This window comes from Strongylocentrotus purpuratus, unplaced genomic scaffold, assembly GCF_000002235.5.
Source record: "Strongylocentrotus purpuratus isolate Spur 01 unplaced genomic scaffold, Spur_5.0 spur5_scaffold_16, whole genome shotgun sequence".
In the NCBI taxonomy this organism is placed as follows: domain Eukaryota; kingdom Metazoa; phylum Echinodermata; class Echinoidea; order Camarodonta; family Strongylocentrotidae; genus Strongylocentrotus; species Strongylocentrotus purpuratus.
This window is the reverse complement of record NW_022145601.1, coordinates 1,411,548-1,432,203: the sequence shown is the minus strand read 5'-3', so window position 1 is coordinate 1,432,203 and position 20,656 is coordinate 1,411,548. Positions and strand designations below refer to the sequence as shown.

Sequence of the window (20,656 nt, the reverse complement as noted above, 5' to 3'; positions counted from 1 at the left end):
TTAGGGACAACGCCCCCTTTGACCCGCTTCTTGAGTACATCCTGAACTACATTAACTTTTCCAGCTATATATCCCACTTTCATATGAAAGATATTTTCATGTTCACAAACTAAATTGCATTTTAATGTAAAATTAACAAAAGCAAAGACTCATAGTTAAAAAAAAATACTTTTTAGAAACACAAACCCTGTTTCTTTCTGGCTGGTGAAGCGAGTGAATATATGATTCAAGTCATGTTCATCATTCATGTAGCATGGAGTACAAAGATCATAATCGGGGCAGCTTTGATCACTGCATTTCCAGCGTATGCCAGCTATAGGATCCATCAAACAGCTATCACACACTACACCAACATGAATCACACCTGGAAAAGGAATTAAGAAATTGTGATGCAGTATTTATGAAGCTGTCAATATGCCTTGAAATGAATCCCCCTTAAGACACTTGAACTTAAAATTTGTCACTGTAAAATATGAAAACAATATATAGTCACTGACCATTTCAACATAATCTATTGATTACTGTACTAGTTATGATTTATATTTTAATATGAACTAAAATATTGTTTTGACGAGAATTAGTCAGGGAATTATTACCTGCGGGGGCATTGTCGAAGAGCGCAAGATCATATAACCAACTGGACCCGACCTGATAGTTGTTACCATGACCATTATCCCATCTGACCTTGGCCCAGCCTGTAGGAATGGGTTCCTGAGGGTCTTGATCTTTGAGCTTGACCACTGTCCCAAGATGACCCTCACCGCCATCTTGATCTCGCCATGTCCAGGTGGCGCTCCGGACAACTCGCTGTCCGACCTCCACGGTTGCCATCCTGATTTAGATGATCTAGCTGATCTGATTTGATATATTTGTGCCTGTTTTAATATAAAAACATAACATTCTAAACTCTCAGTTTCTATATTTTCTTTATTTTTCTTTCTTTCTTCTCGCCCTGGTCCCCCTTTAAAAGAAACGCTCTTTCTCTCTCTCTCTTTATATCTCTCTCTTTCTCTCTCTCTCTCTCTCTCTCTCTCCCTCCCCCTCTCTCTCTCTCTCTCTCTCTCTCTATTCCTCTATTTATCTCCTGTACAACCCCACCCTCTCTCTCTCTCTCTCTTTCTCTCTCTCTCTCTCTCTCCCCTCTCTCTCTATTCCTCTATTTATCTCCTGTACAACCCCACCCTCTCTCTCTCTCTCCCTCTCTCTCTCTCTCTCTCTCGCACTCTCACTCTCTCTTTCTATCTCTCTCTCTTACTCTATCTATCTCTCTGACTCTCTCTCTCTCTCTCTCTAGAGTTAACAACTAAATTATTCTTGCTCTTACTTTATACCAAGTTTGTAAGTATTTGTTTGTATATACGAGACAAACTGGATTTGTCCCGATTTACGTTTCTTGAGAAAATGACACATACAAGTATTCCACATATGCCCTAACTCAACCAACCCATCTTTCATTCGTTAGTTACGAGGGAAAAAATAACCATCACATTTACCGAAGGTATGAATAATCAGTTCATAATTTTAGATCTATCTTTCTCTCTCACATATGTAGAACGTGAAAGGTCAAAGGTGCAATGTAATAATACACAGTTGCCTTTCAATACACAGTTGTCTTTCAAATGCACAAGCTTGTTTTGCTCTATGGCTGCAGATACAAGGTAGCAAACATGGTACCAAAGTAGCCGTTTAGAAGAAGAAAATAAATACAATGGACTATCTGCAGCAAAATCTCTTCATGATTTGTTTCATTATATTCAGCAAAAATATTACTATGAAGATCTTCTTTCTTTGATTACTTCCTTGTCACAGACACATATCTGAATATCAATGCTTACTGTTTCCTGAGTTTCAAATACAATTTATTTGGGCAATGCTGTAATTTTTTACACAACAAATTGTCGCTTTATGAAGAAATTAATGTACAACTTCAATACCAAGAATAAACACAAATAGATCATCATTTCAGGGATAAATATAGGCTACTTTTAGTAGGGATAATGCTGCCAACACTACCAACCCCCGGAAAAGACTGTTATGTTAACCATTTATTGTAATAGTAGGCCTCATGTTTTACAAGATTTGGAGGAAAGAAAACCTTTTCTAATGTACCTATACCTGTATTTAATCTCACCACCCTCTTCTCTCTTTATCTTTCTCTTCTCTCTCTCTCTCTCTCTTTCTCTCTATTTCTTTCTCTCTATTTCTTTCTCTCTGTTTCTCTATTTACACTTTTCTTTCTTTTTCTCTCCCTGGATCCCCTTCTCTCCTTCTCTCTATCTTTCTTTATCCCTCCCCCTCTCTCTCTCTCTCTCTCTATCTCTCTATCCTTTTCTCTCTTTTTTTTCTTTCTCTCTCTCTAATTGCCTATATATATATCTATATCTCCTGTACACCCCCCCCCCTCTCTTTCTCTATCTTCCTCGATCTATTTACATTTAACGACTGAATTATTCATGCTCTTACCAAGTTTTAAAAGTATCTAAGTATGTGTAAACTTCATTTGTTCCGATTTTACATTTCTTAGGAATATTACACATACAAGCTTAGATCAAAAAGTTTTCAACATATGCCCTAACTCAACAAATCCACCTTTCATCCTTAAGGTAGGGGAAAACCCCAAAATATCACATTTACAAAGGTTATGAATAATTCAGTTGACAACTGTAGGTCTATCTTTCTCCCCTACTCATGTAGAACGTGACAGGTCCAAGGTGCAATGTAATAATACTCATAATACTCAGTTGCCTTTCAATACATAGTTGTCTTTCAAATTCACAAAAGATTGTTTTTCTTTATGGCTGCAGATTTAGGTGTACAAACATCGTGCCAAAGTAGCTGTTTAGAAGAAGAAAATAAATACAATGGACTATCTGCAGCAAAATCGATTCCTAATTTGTTTCATTATATTCAGCACAAATATTACTATGTAGATCTTCTTTCTTTGATTACTTCCTTGTCACAGATACATATCTGAACATCAATGCTTGCTGTCTCCTGCGTTCCAATTAAAATTTAAGAGGGCAATGCTGTTATTGCTGTAATTCTTAACCCAAAAAGTTGTTACTTTATGAAGAAATTAACATACAATTTCAATACCAAGAATAAACACAAATGGATCAGTATTTTCAGGGTTAAGTAGGGATAATGCTGCCAACACTACCCCCCCCCCGAAAAAAGAATTGTTAATGTTAATCAGTAAAAATAATGTAACAGAAGGCCTAATGTTTAACTAGATTTGGACAAATGATAAAGTAAACAAAATGTTTCCTGACGCATAAATAGTATCTCCTCAGTTCCCTTATTTCATAGTTTTTTTCCTCTATACCAGTATACCGGAGTGTTGGCTCAGTCAGTAGAGCGTCCGCCTCACAACCGGGAGGTCATGGGTTCGAACCCCGGCCGCGTCATACCAAAAGACGTTAAAAGATGGGAGTTGTTGCTACCTTGTTTGGCGTTCAACAATAAGGAATAGAGCAACGTCGATCTGGCGCTGCTCAGTGGCTGCCGGGCTCACGATCAATTGGGCAAAAAGAATTTCCGTTTCGGTTTAATAAAATTTGGAGTGGACTATTAGGCTATTATTATTATTATTATTATTATTATTAGAATTTCAATAAACATACAACATACAAGTTTACATGCCTGGTTGCAGGTGTACTGTATAGCAGGGATTGTAACAAATATCTGCTGCACAATGTGACTTCTGAACTATACATTAGCTAGCCATCCATTTGTTCAATGCCCAACTTGACTATGATACAAGTACATGCATGTAAACAGGATAACTCTTTGAGGAGACATGAAAGTGATACCGGTAGTAATTAAGCATACAGAGGAAGGCACATATTTGTGATCATGCAGGGTTGTCTTTTCCGGGAATACCGACATTCTCTGCATGCGTACATGTTCATCTTACGTATAGGTCTGAATAAAGGTCTACAAATATCATTCCAATGTATCACTAGGTTTATAGTTTGTGAGTTTTAATCATTGACCAGCTCTACTGGGGTACTGCTAGTAGACATAACTGAAAGATGAGAGAATATGTTTTCAGCACATAATTAACCATTCATTTATTTTCCTTATCAAACTTGTTTTAAAGGGTTCTAAGACACCTACCCCCTGGACGTCCACACCGGATAACTACCTCAGTCAATTACCCCCCAGGACAACAACCCCTATAGGACAACTACCCCCTAGGGCAACAACCCTCTAGGACGACTACCCCCCAGGACAACTAACCCCCGGACAACTACCCCCCGGACAACTACCCCCTAGAACAACTACCCCCGGACATCTTCCCCCAGAACAACTTCCCCGGACAACTAGCCCCAGACAACTACCCCCTACGACAACCATCTTCTAGGACACCTACTTCTGGACAACTATCCTAGGGGGTAGTTGTTCGGGGGGTAGTTGTCCTAGGGGGAGGTTGTCTGGGGGTAGTTTTCCGGGGGGTAGTTGTCCTAGGGGGTAGTTGTCCGGGGGTAGTTGTCCCGGGGGTAGTCGTCCTAGAGGGTGGTTGCCCTAGGTGGTAGGTTTCCTAGGGGGTAGTTGTCCTAGGAGGTATTTGACTGGGGTGTTTATCTTGGGGTGGATGTCCAGGGGGTAGGTGTCCGGATACGGTTTTAAAGATATGGTTGTCTAAAACTATTTTTCCTAAACTTTCCAATATCAGGCCACATGTGAAAATGTTCCTTCAGTTGTTAACCTTGAAAATGGAAGCATCCCAAACAAGCAGATCCAGGGGTTAGGAGCACCATTTTTTCCCCTCCAAATTCGTGAGAAAATATTACAATTACCTGTTTTGGGGGCCCGGGCTCCCTCCCCCCCCCCCCCCCCCGCTAGATCCTTCACTGTGCATGCCTCTACCACACAAACTAACTACACCTTGTTTATTCACAAAGCTGATTTGCCAAAGCTGATGAGACCCATACAGTTTGTGTGAACAAACAGGCAAGACTATAATATATTTATTGGGTTTGTTTCCATAATGATCGCGATCATTTTCAATTACTCATATTGCAGGTTATAGAACTCAAAAGATCCCTGGAATGTGTAGACTATTTTGTCTGAAGGTTTACGGAATTTATTTGTTACTGAACTTAACATGCATATATATTTACGAGTATTGTTTTTTGTTTTGGTGTTTGTGTAACTTTCTTTTTTATCAGTATTTTCTTTTTAATGTCATGATACACCTATATGCAAGAAAGATTACCGACAGTCCTTTTCAGGACTCCCCAATCCTCTCCCCCTCTCTCACATGGTGCAACCGTAAGCCTACTGTATATATGCATATACATGTAATTAATACACATATGGGCACTATTTACGTTTTTGTGGACGTCAAGCAATCATTGGTTACTATAATTTTTCAATGAAAAGAGGTATAAGATTTCCCTGTGCACAATACATTTTCCTTGTACATTTGCAACTTTATGAAAAGTTACAAATAAAGACACCTCTCTGACTTTGATATTGGAAAATAACGCTTTTGGTTGAAATTAAAATCAAAATTAAATTAAATATGAAAAAATAATCACAAAAATCCTGTTTCTACTTAAAATTGTGATGTTAATTAATCCAAATTCCATTAAAATTGGTATCAAAATGTAGATAATTAATTCTTTTTCATATGAAAGTAAACTCATGGTGGTTTGAAATTTCCTTATTATACTATTTACCAAATACTTTTTTCCTCAAAATTGTGTGTATTATGATAAAATCTTTCAAATAAACAAAGTGTGGTTAGTTTGTGCGGTAGCGGCAGGCAACCCTTTCGTTTTAATAACTTTGGCCCTTCGCTTATACGAGTTTATCGAGATAAACATTAGAGGTAAAGACCGGTAATGGTGAAATTGCGGTTCAAGGGTTTTGGGTGCAAAATATCCATTCAATATTGTTTAAATATTATCTTCAGAGGTTTAGATGGCAGTACTAAAAAAATACTAATACCTAAATTCGCACAAAAGGAGAAATATATTCCAAAATGTTCAATGTTGAAGTGCGTTCGCGATATCTATCAAGGCCGGATCGAGATGATAATTTACTAAATATATCAATTAGTAGGCGATTTCCATCACGAATTAGTCAAAAAATATTCTTTCACATGATTGGTAATAAGAGCTTCCATTTCATTTTTTGAGTAGGGGGGGGGGGTGTTTCCAAAACTGCTCTATACCTTTAAGATACATGGCATGCATGAAGAAGAACAACAAAAAAACTCAACTTACTTGATCTACAGAAACAGCAGGAAAAGTTATTCCCCGACAAACAGTTGGCGACAATGTTTACTACTGTGATGACGTAGTATGAATACATTCCCATCGCTCTTGTTCTCGTCCACTGATAAAGCACGGGAGCTTCCGACCCTCTGTGGAGCTGTAGTACGGAGTGCTGTATAGCAAGCTGGCCGGTTGTGGCAATTCCCGTCGGGAAATGTATTTACCAGCGTTATAAACTATAAGCTGGCAAATTTTGTTTGTACAGCAATATTGTATTCAGGCATGTGAGACGGAATTTTTATGTGGTTAATTTGAATATCAAAAGGGGAAGATGCATGGGAAGTGTGTGGGAATTTCCACCGGGAAGTCCCCTTTTCGCAAGTACTGTTGCATTACCTCATCATCTATACTTAAAAAACGCGCATGCGTTATTTCATACTGCGGATACTAACTGCCGTTTCTGCTGGTCTGACTTAAAGGGATAGTTGAGTTTTGTTGCAGAGGGCGCTACACATAATCCTTGTTGTGAGATAATGAAAAACTTAATGTCAAATTAGAAAGAATATAAAATTTGAATGACAAAATCGCCTTTGTTTGTTCAAAATCGGTTCACATACGACTGAAATATCCATAAATATAAGCATTTCTAATATTAGTAGGCTTGTGCCCAACAAAAAATCGGTAATTTTGAACCAGCCGTTGAAAAACGAGATAGCGCTTTTTTAAGTTTTAATTCTAGCCTTGGCTTTTTGTTGACTTTTCCGTGTTGGTTATAACACCCACAAACTTCGGGGTGCGTTCAACTTGGACTCTTTTAATTTCATTCGAGCCGCATTCGGGGAGCAATCTAAGATTCCGACGGCATTCGAAGTGCATTCTAATAATTCAAGCTGCATTCGAGCAGCAATCTAAAGACTCCGCCGGCATTCGGAGTGCACTCTAATCATTCGAGCGCATTCGAGCAGCAATCTAAAGATTCCGACGGCATTCGAAGTGCACTCTAATCATTCGAGCGCATTCGAGCAGCAATCTAAAGATTCCGACGGCATTCGGAGTGCACTCTAATCATTCGAGCGCATTCGAGCAGCAATCTAAAGATTCCGACGGCATTCGGAGTGCACTCTAATCATTCGAGCGCATTCGAGCAGCAATCTATAGATTCCGACGGCATTCGAAGTGCATTCAAATCATTCGAGCTGCATTCGAGCAGCAATCTAAAGATTCCGACGGCATTCGAAGTGATTTCCAATCATTCGAACCGCATTGAAGCAGCAATCTAAAGACTCCGACGGCATTCGAAGTCCATTCCAAACATTCGAGCTGCATTCGAGCAACAATCTAAAGATTCTATCGGCATTCGAAGTGCATTCCAGTTGGTCTCTTTTAATATCATTCGAGCCGTGTTCGAGCAGCAATTTAAAGAATCCGACGGCATTCAAAGTGCGTTCCAATCATTCGAGCCGCATTCGAGCAGCAAAAGCCTGCAATCTAAAGATTCCGACGGCATTCGGAGTGCATTCCAATCAATCGAGCTGCATTCGAGCAGCAATCTAAAGATTCCGACGGCATTCGGAGTGCATTCCAATCAATCGAGCTGCATTCGAGCAGTAATCTAATGATTCCGACGGCATTTGAAGTGAATTCCAATCATTCGAGCGGCATTCGAACAGCAATCTAAAGATTCCGACGGCAATCGAAGTGCATTCGAATCCTTCGAGCTGCATTCGAGCAGCAATTTAAAGATTCCGACGGCATTCGAAGTGCAATCTAATCATTCGAGCTGCATTCGAGCAGCAATCTCAAGATTCCTACGGCGTTCGAAGTGCATTCCAATCATTCGATCCGCATTCGAGCATCAATCTAAAGATTACGACGGCATCCGAAGTCCATTCCAATCAATCGAGCTGCATTCGAGCAGCAATCTAAAGATTCCGACGGCATATGAAGTGAATTCCAATCATTCGAGCCGCATTCGAGCAGCAATCTAAAGATTTCAAAGTCCATCACAAACACTCGATCTGCATTCGAGCAACAATCTAAAGATTCTATCGGCATTCGAAGTGCATTCCAGTTGTTCTCTTTTAATATCATTCGAGCCGTATTCGAGCAGCAATCTAAAAGATTCCGACGGCATTCAAAGTGCATTACAATCATTCGAGCGGCATTCGAGTAACAATCTAAAGATTCCGAAGGGCATTCAGAGTGCATTTCAATCATTCGAGCAGCATTCGAGCAACAATCTAAAGATTCCGACGGCAATCGAAGTCCATTCCAATCAATCGAGCTGCATTCGTGTAGCAATCTAAAGATTCCGAAGGCATTTAAAGTGAATTCCATTCATTCGAGCCGCATTCGAGCAGCAATCTAAAGATTTCGACGGCATTCGAAGTCCATTCCAAATATTCGAGCTGCATTCGAGCAACAATCTAAAGATTCTATATTTCTATCGGCATTCGAAGTGCATTCCAGTTGGACTCTTTTAATATCATTCTATCGACTTTTTTTTTATCCTGAATTACCAAATTAGATTATGAGGCCTAATTTCACTCAAACTAGTTGAAAAATCAAAAATCTAAGTAATTTAAGAAATAATACAAACCTTTCAACCGATTAACACACATTCTCAGAAGTTGCACAATTTTGGCTTTTGATATGGACATTCCAATTTTCAACATGTAGAAATCTTGTAGCTATCAAGTATTTTATATTTGATTACTTCCGCCCCCCCCCCCCTCCCTCCCATTTTCGCTCTTTCTCTACCTCTCTCTCTCTCTCTGTCTCTCATGCTTTCTTTCTCTATCATTCTCTCTCCCTCCTCGTAGGAACATTATTTTGGGAGTACCGCTACCCCTCAAGGCTTTCTCTCTCCCCTAACTATTTGGGAGAGGGCAGAATGCGAAGATAATCTTCCTACCGATTGGGCTATTTTCCCCTTTTCCGCTCCCACCTGCCCTCTCCCAAATGCTCCATAGGGGAGGTGCGAGGTCTTTTTATCTACAAAAGGGGAATCCATATCCATGTTTTTCTCTCAAGAGGAAAAGATGTAGCGGCGTTTCGCATTCCTATAGCTTCCCACCCCCACCCTCGTTGCACCTGTGAATTTGATTTTGTATTTATTTTGTATGAAGTGGAGTTTTTCTTTCTCGTTCAAAGTTGATTTAGTCCGTTCTACCTGGAAACGGCAGATATGTATTAAGGGCATGGTGCAGTTGGTCAAGGGGTACAGACCCATGAAATCATGATGCAATGGCGGATGGGGAGGGGGGGGGGGCTCAATCGTCCTGCGCATCCTTTAAAACCAATGTGGCATATCTGAATTAAGTAAACAAAGGAAAAAGCATGCTCCCACTTCTTTTTTCTTCTTTTTAATCATCAAGAAAGGCACCTTTTTAACCCCTCTTTTTATTCTTCTGTTGTTGTCAGATTTTCTAAATCACCCCCACCCCCTCTTTCAGAGAAACATTGATTTGCCCCTTCGATACACGACTTATGTCTGAAGACGTGTGATAAAGGAACAAAGCATTGTCAGTTTAATTAAAATGTCATTACAAAAGAAACATGTTATTCTTGTTTGTAGTGAGGTAATGTCAATGAGAGATATAGTAGGCCTACCCTTTCTCTCCGGATTGGGCTCATAATGATGAGGAGAGAATTACCAGAGCCCACGCAGTACTAGGGCCCTGACACGGTCCAAGGATTAAACTGCTTTCATGACCAGACTGCTCATGGTCTATAAAGCTGGTCTACACTTTTTTCAGTGGCTCCATTGTTCCAAGCCCCAATCCCACGCATCCGGTACTAGATGTTCATTATCATCATCTTCAACTTCAGGTGGCGCTGTAAAGCGCTGCTGTGGTCTTCACGAGAGCACGCCATGCAACTCTTTCACCTGCCATTTGTGTTGCACCTTTCATTCCTTGTCCAGACACTTTCTTGATATCATCAGTCCAAGATATTGGTGGACGACCTCTACCTCGTTTTCCTTCGACTGCTCCTTGCAGTATTTGCTTATCAACACCTTCAGATCTCCTAACAATGTGCCCAAAATAGTTTAGTTTTCTTTCCATGATTCCCCTTCTGATGGTCGAGTCTGTTATAATCTTTTCCAGGACCCACACATTTGTCTTTTTATCTTTCCATGACATCTGCAACAGCCTCCTGTAGCACCACATTCCAAAGGCATCAACTCTATTTCTGTCATTCTTTGTCATGGCCCAGGAGTCACTCACTCACTAGATGTTCATGTTCATGATATATCGAAAAGTGAAGGCCTAATACTCATTACTGTACAGATCAGTATATGTGTATGGACAATCTTTTTATATATGGCTATGCCATTTTGGGAGGATTATTTTTCTTCAGTTTGCTTGTCGTGCACTGCCCCCCCCCTTGTTATGTGTGAACGGGCCTATTATTATGATATACCCAAAGTGTTCATGCGTAAACAATGGTGACGTGTTCTTCCGTGTAATGTTTGATTTACTGTTTTGTAGTGCAGCGATTTGTTTTATTTGGCTAATCGATCTTTGATTGGTCACACTTACGACAGATTGTCCAAATAAACTGGCGCCAAAAATACTCAAGAGTGACAGAATCCCGGAGCTGAGCACACTATCTCTGACTGCTAAAGAGTAGGCCTAATATAGACTTGATGACTACTACGTTTCATGGGGGGAGGCGAATGTTTGATTTAAATAGTTGTCCAATTCAAAACGAATAGCAATACCAAGCATGACATTAAATGGACTATTTCACAACTACATGAAACAAATTTTCACTTCATAATCTTTCAAACAAGTGGAAGTGGATAACAATTGTTCGCTCTTGTATTTGCCTCATCTTTATACTGACCTCAAATCTATACAGTGCAAATACTGTCATTATAATACAAACAATATATATTTGTTTTATCAGCTGTCGCTCAGAATGGATTTCGCATTTCGTCATTATTCTGGATAATCGATAAATGAGCCAGTTCAACGCTACACCTGAAAAAAACTATTCGTTAGTATCTTAATTTAAAATGGCTTATTCATTTTTTATTTAATCAGCCGGTCAAATTCTATTGCTACTTATATTGCCCCTTCAGAATTACAGAGACTTAGGGTAAATTATAAGTAAGATAAGTGCATATATAGGCTCGATATCATGGTTGATATCATGGCTGATTCGGAGTTTCAATTAAAAACAAACCTTCACAACAAAGACTACTTCATTTTCCTGAAATCAAATAAATGTTCTGTTCTGAAGTATGATTTTCTAAACCTCTAATCCACCCTTAATTCAAATTGATCTGAATCACATGAGCTTTCTCGACGTTACAAGGAGCACGAATGGACTTTGTAAGGACAGTTGGAATTCGGCTTATTGTACGGTCTAGAGTATCTCAGGCCTTGATTCAACACACCGTATGGATAGTGTGTTTGATTGTTTAGTTTCATTATATATTATCATTCACACATACAACACACACAAAAACAAATAAGCAATCGAAGAACAAAATCATATTATAAAAAAAAAACAGTGGCTCACATGTTATTACTTTTTGTATTCAGCAAATACTTATTGCATGATTAAATAAAGTTCAGGGGGCGTTTCACAAAACGTTTCACACAAACTCAGTGACAAATGACAATTTGTGTTATAAGCTACTGAACTCCTTGATTCTGATTGGTTATCAGCACAATTGTCACTGATTTTTGTTATTTGTGTCAGTGAAAAAATGCTTTGTGAAATGCCCCCCCCCCCCCCCGATGTCGCACCCTGAATGACAATGACAATAAATCAATCGTGTAATTCAGGGGCTTGTTTGAGTGCATGAGTACCGAAGAAAAAAATCAATTTGTCCTATATTTATTATGGACAACGTATAACCGCGGCATAGTGAGTCGAAATGTTCGCCTATTTTCGAGAAATGTGGAAATATATGAATTCGATAACGACACACATCGGTCAATGTTCGTTGCCTTTATTAGTATTACACTTTTAATAATAGATAAAAGGGAAGTTTTTTTGTTTACTGTTTCTTTTCTCAAATGCGCGTTTTCTTCCTACCAGCCATGTGATATGAACTAGTTTGCATCGGTAACGTGCATATCTTCTTTGGACCTGTGGATATGATGCACATAATGGCAGAATTTACTAAAGACCTAACTTTGCTGAATATCATTCTTCAAATCTTGCCCAAGAACTACTCTTCATAGCAACAACAACTATAAAATATTAGATATAGTTTTCCCCAGGCGCGTACGCAGGGGGGGGGGGTGGTTTTGGGGTTAAACCCCCTTTCCCCCCCCCCTCGAGTTTTTTTTATATGTATGTTTTATGTATGTTTTTTTGGAAGAAACCCCCCCTTTTGATTTTAACCCCCCCCCCCCCCCCTTGAAAAAAATCCTGCGTACGCCACTGGTCTTCCCTGTATTGCCCTTGCTTCAATTACATTCACCATTTTGCATATGATAATTAATGGTTTGAGAGCACTTGCTTGGGACCCTAACAAAAAAAAGGGAATGCCGTTGAATATGTGAATGAAAATATTGAAAGTGTTAATGACTGATATCACTTGAAACAATGAGGTGTAAGATGTAATCAGAAAATACTTATACACTATTTCATGGTACGGAGCTTATTCCCTGATCCAAATGTTATATTGGGCAGTTACAAATGAAATATAACATTGTGAAGTAATTACATTTTAAACGGCGTTGAAATTATTCACATATCATAAAACGCGCGACATGAATGAAAATGTTATTTCCCATGATCTCTTTGTCACCGCCTGCAAAGACTTAAGTGAAAAGAAAAACAAAATAATACAGAAATCAAAATCATTTGTATAATATGATGACCGTTTTAACGTTGACATTGGAACAAGTGGAAATGGATGATGTACAAATATTTGAGAATCAATAATGAAAACAAATGGAGAATCACAACCTGTGCATACATGCCCCGAATATTCTGATTGATGTATTAGGGAAGCGCTTCTTGATTTATAGCGTTATGCTATTTCTAGCTAGTTATCACAAAAATGATAAGGATTGCTTTAAAATGAAGGTGAAATTCTTGACGTTCCTTCTTCTACTGTGCACTGTTGCTGGTCTCTTGGCAAGTATAATGCCGAATCTTATGATATATTCTAAGGGTAAGTTTTCTTTTTGTAATATGATTACAATTGAATGCGAATGTTGTACTATTCATATAGACACAGTAATAATATGTCGATTCTAACATCGCATAAGTTTCATTAAATAAAACTACAAGTAAAAATACAAGATAAAAAACAAACACAATGAAAAGAAGTTATTGAAGAAAAGGGTGATTTTTGTTCGTATGGTCGGCAGGTCGGGGCATGGTATTAAGGGTTTCCAGAGTAACTTTGTCGAATTAGATACAACCGCACAGAGTTTTAAAAATAAAGCTGTTTGGAATCCTTACTCATGTGATGAAAACAGAAGAAGTAATTGTAGTAGTAGTAGTAGTAGAAGTAGTAGTAGTAGTAGTAGTAGAAGCGGAAGTGTAGATTTAGTAGTAGTAGTAGTAGAATAAGTAATAGTAGTAGTAGTAGTAGTAGTAGTAGTAGTAGTAGTAGAAGTAAGTAGTAGTAGTAGTAGTAGTAGTAGTAGTAGTAGTAGTAGTAGTAGTAGTAGAAGTAGTAGTAGTAGTAGTAGTAGTAGAGGAGTAGTAGTAGTAGTAGTAGTGGTGGTAGTAGTAGTAGTAGTGGTGGTAGTAGTACTAGTAGTAGTAGTAGTAGTAGTAGTAGTAGTAGTAGTAGTAGTAGTAGTAAGTAGTAGTAGTAGTAGTAGTAGTAGTAGTAGTAGAAGTAGTAGTAGTAGTAGTAGTAGTAGTAGAGTAGTAGTAGTAGTAGAAGTAGAAGTAGTAGTAGTAGTAGTAGTAGTAGTAGTAGTAGTATTAGTAGTAGTAGTAGTAGTAGTAGTAGTAGTAGTAGTAGTAGTAGTAGTAGTAGTAATAGTTGTTGTGATGGTGGTGGTCATGATGGTGGCGGTGGTGTTGGAAACGTTGGCAGATATATCAGCGGGGTGTTGATTGCCTGCGGTCTCGTGGTAGTATAAAACCTTGTGCGTTATAAACTGATCAATTGGAATTTACCTGTATTTTTCTTCTTTTCTTGCAGTTATCAAATCAATACGTCGCATGCATAAAGTCTCAGAGCAAAGGCCCGTAAGTAATTATTGCTGCCTTTCAATTGACGTGAAATATATTGAAACTTATGAAGTTTCGAAATAATAAGATTAATTTTTCAATGCATGTTTTAAAGGTTATTATTACTTTATTGCCTGTGAAAGACAAGTACATAATTCTGCTCACTAAGGGTGATCTGGAAAACCATTTCAAAGTATATAACGGGGTTTTGTTCACCATAGATCACTGGCGTACTGGTGGGGGGGGGGCTTGGGGGCGCCACCCCCCCCCCCTCCAAAATGAAATTCAACCTTGACTTTTTTTCAAAATTCTATACAAGTGATTTATAAATGTTCGTGATATCACATGATTTTCAACAAAATGCGCGTTTCTCCATTTTTGTTGCAAACTGATACATTCTCAAATAACCAGGAAGAGCATATGTTTTTTATAGTCACTAATGGGCCACTAACAGTAACACTAGTAGAAAATTCCTTTCCAGAAGCCACTGCGACAAGCATTACCAACCACTCGGGCTGTGCCCCGCCCGGGCGGGGTGGGTGAAAGAGAGTCAGATAAGTGCTAAGAGTAATAATTTAATGAGACGTCAAAGCTTCTGCGCTTCGCGCGGGATGGGCGAAAATGATTTCAGACAAGGATTAGAGTAATAATTAAATGAAACGTTAAAGCTTCCGCGCTTCACGCGGGAGGGGGAAAACCGAATTCAGACAAGGACTCGATACAACGAATCGTCTTCTTTCTCTAATAATTTATTGAAACGTGAAAGGGGTGGGCGAAAATGAATTCAGACAAGGATTAAGAGTAATAATTTAATGAAACGTCAAAGTTTCTGCGCTTCGCGCTAGAGGGGGGGGGGAGAACTGAATTCAGACAAGGATTAAAATTCGAGAACGTTACAATGAATCGTCTCTTTTCCCTAATGATTAAATGAAATGTCATATCTTCTGTGCTTCGCGCGGGAGGGGCGAAACAAGAATTAAGAGTCGAGAACGTTACAACGGATCGTCTTCTTTCTCTAATAATTCAATGAAGTGTCGAAGCTTCTGCGCTTCGCGCGGAAGGTGGAAAACTGAAAAATACCTTAGTTCCTGGCCCCGGGTTTATAGGGTTAAATTTGTAGACATTTGGACATTGGCATTAATACATTTGTCGGTTATTAATTGGTGGCTAGTTTTGTTGGTAATCGGTGGCTTCTTTTTTGTCAGCCTCTCCCCCCCCCCCCCAAACGTTTTTGCTCAGTACGCCACTGTCATAGAGGCTGTGTCCGATTCTAGGACAGTTACGCCCAGTCCATAATTTTTTCTATTTACTATAAGGGTGAACTGGAAAACCATTTCAAAGTACATGACGGCTATTTGTTCAATATAGATTCTGTGTCAGATTCCAGGACAGTTACGCCCAGACAATACCATATACCGATAACTCGCCCCTTGGGAAAACTACTCCAAATACGCGAAAAATAATACCCCCTGCTATTAACCTTCACGTATAATTCCACCCTACCAGAGGATAATTTCATAAGTGGATCAAGATTGCCAACTGTGTAGCAATTCCCAGCCGAACTACATTAGTGATGTACATATCTGGACTTGAACCCACAACATTTGCATAACCACTTCAGTTTTTAAACCAATTTACGTCATTTCATTTTGCTCGGGAAGTGTGTCGGGTTACTTATAAAAGGGTTTACATTCTGAGGGTTGTACGACAAGTTCCTGCGACGGTCACTCCGCACTGATTCGCTACGATAACCAAATTCTTTAAGGCATCGTTTAACAATGTTAAATCTGACATACACGGCCCTACGTGTTGTCAGTGTCTGTGATATGGTGTAATATTGAGGCCCTAAAAAAAATCACGCTTCAAAATGATCCAAAAGTGCCTCAAAATAGTAAAAATCTTTGATTGACCGGTGTTTACCATACTCGTTTTCCCCAATAGTGTTAGGAAAACCGTTAGAAAAACGCAAAATTTGATTTCGATTTCCAATCATAAATATCTTGATAATCAGACAGGCGATCGGCTTGTAAAAGTCATGGGGTTCCTGACTGACCTAAAGGTGTATGATTATCATTGCAGCATGAGCTAAATCCAGGATTTTGATTCAGAATCTGAGACAGAGTTACCCAATCCCTTTAACTTCAGCCCTAGGCCCAACACTATTCCTAACCCTTTCCCTAAACCCAATTCCAAACCAACTTACAGCCCTTACCCGAAACTCTATACTTTTGACAAAATAACTGCTCTGAGCAATTTTCGAATTAGCAAATGAGAGGAGTTGTTTTGATACGGGTTTGTTCATCTCATACAGGTTAGAACGAATGATGACTGGTACACAAAAAATATGAAAGCAATACAACTTGAGCGACACCAAAGGCTACGAGATGTTTGCAAGACCAAGGGGTATGGCTCGAACTATGACAGCGCCCTCAGCTCTGATCATCTTGGGTCATTACGTCACGTCCTCGTTATACCAGAACTCAAACTCCTCTACTGCTATGTCCCGAAGGTAGGGTGCACAAGCTGGAAGACCCTCCTCCTGTTCATGAGTGGACATGCGTTCACACACAGCGCACACGACAAGGCCAACGCAGTTTTCCCGCCTCTTTCTCACTTTGGCGTCGACAAAGCGCGGGAAATCCTGTCTGAATACAAGAGTTTCATGTTTGTTCGGAACCCCTTCACTAGGCTCTTATCAGCTTATCGCAACAAGATCACGATAGATGGAAACGATTCTTGGCGTACGCTGCTTTACGAGTGGCTTACCGCTACAGATCCACGAGAAGCACAATTTTACAACTCTTCGTCGACGAACTTCACTTTCACTAATTTTGTTCGTTTTTACCTCTCATCGTCTGACAAAAATGAACACTGGAGGGAAATTCATAAATTGTGTCTACCGTGTCACGTGCACTACGACTTCATCGGAATCTTTGATCGACTCCAAGAAGACTCGACCTATCTCATCAGCACAATTAACAATGGTTCTCATATCAACCTCCCTTACCAACAGAGGAAAACGAATAGTTCTGAAGACACGTCGTTACGCCGATTTTACTCCAATATTCCCGTTGATTTGTTACGACAGTTAATGGCGGATGAGGGAGTAATGACGGACATGGCATTGTTTGGCTTTAGTGTACCGTCTGTTATAACTGAAATAATAGACAAAAGTGCATGATTAAGTTTGGGCAATTCAATTCAATCTTAAGCCCTTTCGTTCGATATTCGTTATCATTTTGAGCTTCGAAAGCTTTTGTTGGTTTTAGGTAAAATAGTTCTCTAGCTATCTCTTTATCTTTGTAAAATGCTATGAGAAGTCCTTTGACGCACGTGATTAGATTAGAATCTTTTTATCAACAAAGTATCAATATCCATTATCCTGTATTTCATATGCCGGTGAAAAATAGACTTAAATCTTCATGTTATGTTTAATACATTTGAACGTATACAAATTTAGTTGAAGTTTAAAGTTATCCCCTAACAAAAAAAGCATTTCTCTTCAATTTTCACATTCTATAATTTTGTCAGCGCTATAGATTGTACTTTTTGTAAATATTTGATATAGCCTAACTATCAGTTTTATTATTACAAAAACTTACTTTTAAATGATATACTGTGTTTCCTTTTATCTGTTTGTTCATCCGCATTGTTATGATTCTATTCATTAGAACTTCAAGCCAAGCCAAGTATGAAGAATACATAAATGCATAAAATGATTTTTGCCTTAACTCTGTTTGCATTTATCCAAATGTTCAGGCACAGTGCGTCCCAGAAAAAACGAAACCGAGGATTATCGAAGTTTAGTCATAACTTAATCTCAATTAATAAATGACGCATATTGGTAAAGCTTAAATTCTCCTCTTTCGTTTGATGCAACTCATATGATGCATATTGCACGCTTGAGGAAAGGGTATCAAAAAGTCATTTGGCGGACGGTATCTGAATTTCAAAGGAAAAACAAAAAATCATATGTCTAGAAAGTTCATTTTCTGCCCTTTCATATGACACCTCAATCAGGAAAAATGAGCTAGGAATTAAAATAATCTCTTTTTTTTAAAGAAAAGCCATAAATGAAAGACTTCACACTCATATGCTACATGTGCCTTGCTTAAATTCATTTATAATAAATGTTTTATTTAGGGGGAGGAGAACTTTAATAAATGCATTGGGGTGGGACTGAGCCCTCCAATCCCTGCAAACTTATAATGTAACAACCAGTGGCGTAGACAGGTTCGTACACCTGGGGGGGGATGACTCAGGGGCGGATCTAGCTTTTTGCTAAGGGAGGGGGGGTTGACCAAAACAATGACGATGCGGAGCATCGTCCACGAGCCGCGAAGCGGCGAACCGATTTTTTTTGGGGTGTTTATTTGAACCCCGTAAGTGATGTTTTCCTGGCATCTATAACACAATGGAGACCATAAAAAGCAGTGCATGATAACGTCTTTTTAAATCAAGTAACAGTTAAATACACAGTTATATCCAGAGTTATCATGTGTTTGGTTAAGTTACCAGATGAGTTGAATATCTTCTCACAATATTTGCACTTGAAAGGGTTTCTCTCCAGCGTGCGTTCTTTTTTCTTTCTTTTTTTCTTTTTTTTCTTCTTTTTTTTCCCCCCTTTTTTTTGTTTTTGTTTTTTGGGCCGCCCAAGGGGGGGGGGGTTAAACCCCCTAACCCCCCCCCCCCCCGTAGATCCGCGCCTGTTTAATCTTGTGGTTATCTTGTGGTTTCCAAACCACGAGATAACCACAAAATACTTGTAAGATTTTCTTTTTTTTACCGTCTGAATTGGCTTTCACCGTGTGAATGCGGCTAATAACAATAAACACAATTACAATAATGATGAGGATTATTATTATCATCATCATAATTATTATTATTATTAATATTATAATTGTTATCATTATTATTATTACTATTATTATCATCATTATGACTTATTAAGTAAGCAAATATCATTCCCCAAAACCCGGGGGGGGGGATGATTGTACATGCCATCCCCCCACCTTGTGAGGTGGGGGGGGGGATGCATCCCCCTAACCCCCCCCCCCCCCCCCCGTAGATCCGCGCCTGTTTAATCTTGTGGTTATCTTGTGGTTTCCAAACCACGAGATAACCACAAAATACTTGTAAGATTTTCTTTTTTTTACCGTCTGAATTGGCTTTCACCGTGTGAATGCGGCTAATAACAATAAACACAATTACAATAATGATGAGGATTATTATTATCATCATCATAATTATTATTATTATTAATATTATAATTGTTATCATTATTATTATTACTATTATTATCATCATTATGACTTATTAAGTAAGCAAATATCATTCCCCAAAACCCGGGGGGGGGGGGGGGATGATTGTACATGCCATCCCCCCACCTTGTGAGGTGGGGGGGGGGGGATGCATCCCCCTCACCCCCCCCCCCCCCCGTTGTCTACGCCCCTGGTAACAACCATTATCCAATTTCAAGAATATCATACTTCTACTCTACAACTGATTTAATTGCAATACGTTTAAAGCTGAGCAGTACTGATTTCCAACAGCGCCATCAAAGTAGTGAGCCGGGAAAGAAACAACGAAGGAGTTTTTCGATTTTGTCGTCTTGACATTTGATTGCTATGATTCATTTTCATGCTATACAATGTAGATATCTTTGATATCGTTCTAATAATTATTATAATAATATATAATCCAACTACCGGGTTTAAAAAAAAAATGAAAATAATGCAAGATAATGTCATAAATGGGAAATTATATGTTAAGTGTGCGCGCGTGTGAGTGTTTTGGTATGTGTGTTTTGGTATGTGTGCAAATACGTTGGGAGTGAAAATAGAGAGAGAGAAAGAAAGAGGGAGGGAGTGTGTGTGTGTGTGTGTGTGTGTGTGTGTGTGTGTGTGTGCGTGAGAGAGAGAGAGAGAGAGGGAGAGAGAGAGGGAGAGAAATGCATGGAGAGAGGCGGCGAGAGAGGAGGGAGAAAGGGGAAAGAGAGAGGGATGGCGGTGTGGCAGGGGAGATAAAGTTACCAACAGGGAGAGAGAGAGAGAGAGAGAGAGAGAGAGAGAGAGAGAAAGAGAGATAGAGAGAGAGGGGGAGAGAGAGGGAGAGAGAGAGAGTGAGAGAGAGAGAGAGAGAGAGAGATAAAAGAAGAAGAATGCAAGAACGAGAGAACAAGTAGGAGAGAGAGGGGGAGAAGGGAGGTCGAAATTACAATAGAGGCCACAGTTCTGAAGACATTTTTGTTCAACAGAAGGCTGTTG

General features: G+C 39.2%; 2 protein-coding genes across 2 annotated transcripts in view; one reads left to right on the top strand and one right to left on the bottom strand.

Moving 5' to 3' along the window:
• Positions 1 to 7,145, bottom strand: part of LOC100892428 (E3 ubiquitin-protein ligase MIB2) — a 28,679-nt gene extending 21,534 nt beyond the window's left edge. Inside the window, exons 1-3 of the mRNA XM_030987633.1 lie at positions 6,237 to 7,145; positions 597 to 875; positions 187 to 364 (exon numbers count right to left, since the gene is read on the bottom strand). Of these exons, the coding sequence (XP_030843493.1) occupies positions 187 to 364; positions 597 to 831 (413 nt within the window). The 5' untranslated portion in view covers positions 832 to 875; positions 6,237 to 7,145. The remainder of the gene's footprint in view (positions 1 to 186; positions 365 to 596; positions 876 to 6,236) is intronic.
• A 6,077-nt stretch (positions 7,146 to 13,222) lies between these two features.
• On the top strand, positions 13,223 to 18,354 carry LOC100892351 (carbohydrate sulfotransferase 14). Its single transcript, XM_030987575.1, has 3 exons — positions 13,223 to 13,371; positions 14,362 to 14,408; positions 16,702 to 18,354. Exons 1-3 carry the CDS (start codon positions 13,230 to 13,232, stop codon positions 17,569 to 17,571), a joined length of 1,059 nt encoding a protein of 352 aa, XP_030843435.1. The 5' UTR covers positions 13,223 to 13,229; the 3' UTR covers positions 17,572 to 18,354.
• The last annotated feature ends 2,302 nt before the right edge of the window (positions 18,355 to 20,656 follow it).

Bases quoted from the DNA above. Each gene is read 5' to 3' on its own strand.
- LOC100892351 (XM_030987575.1), top strand. From the start codon at position 13,230: ATGCTATTTCTAGCTAGTTATCACAAAAATGATAAGGATTGCTTTAAA. The intron at 13,372-14,361 runs GTAAGTTTTCTT...CTTTTCTTGCAG, and splicing joins TCTTATGATATATTCTAAGG to TTATCAAATCAATACGTCGC. The intron at 14,409-16,701 runs GTAAGTAATTAT...CATCTCATACAG, and splicing joins AAGTCTCAGAGCAAAGGCCC to GTTAGAACGAATGATGACTG.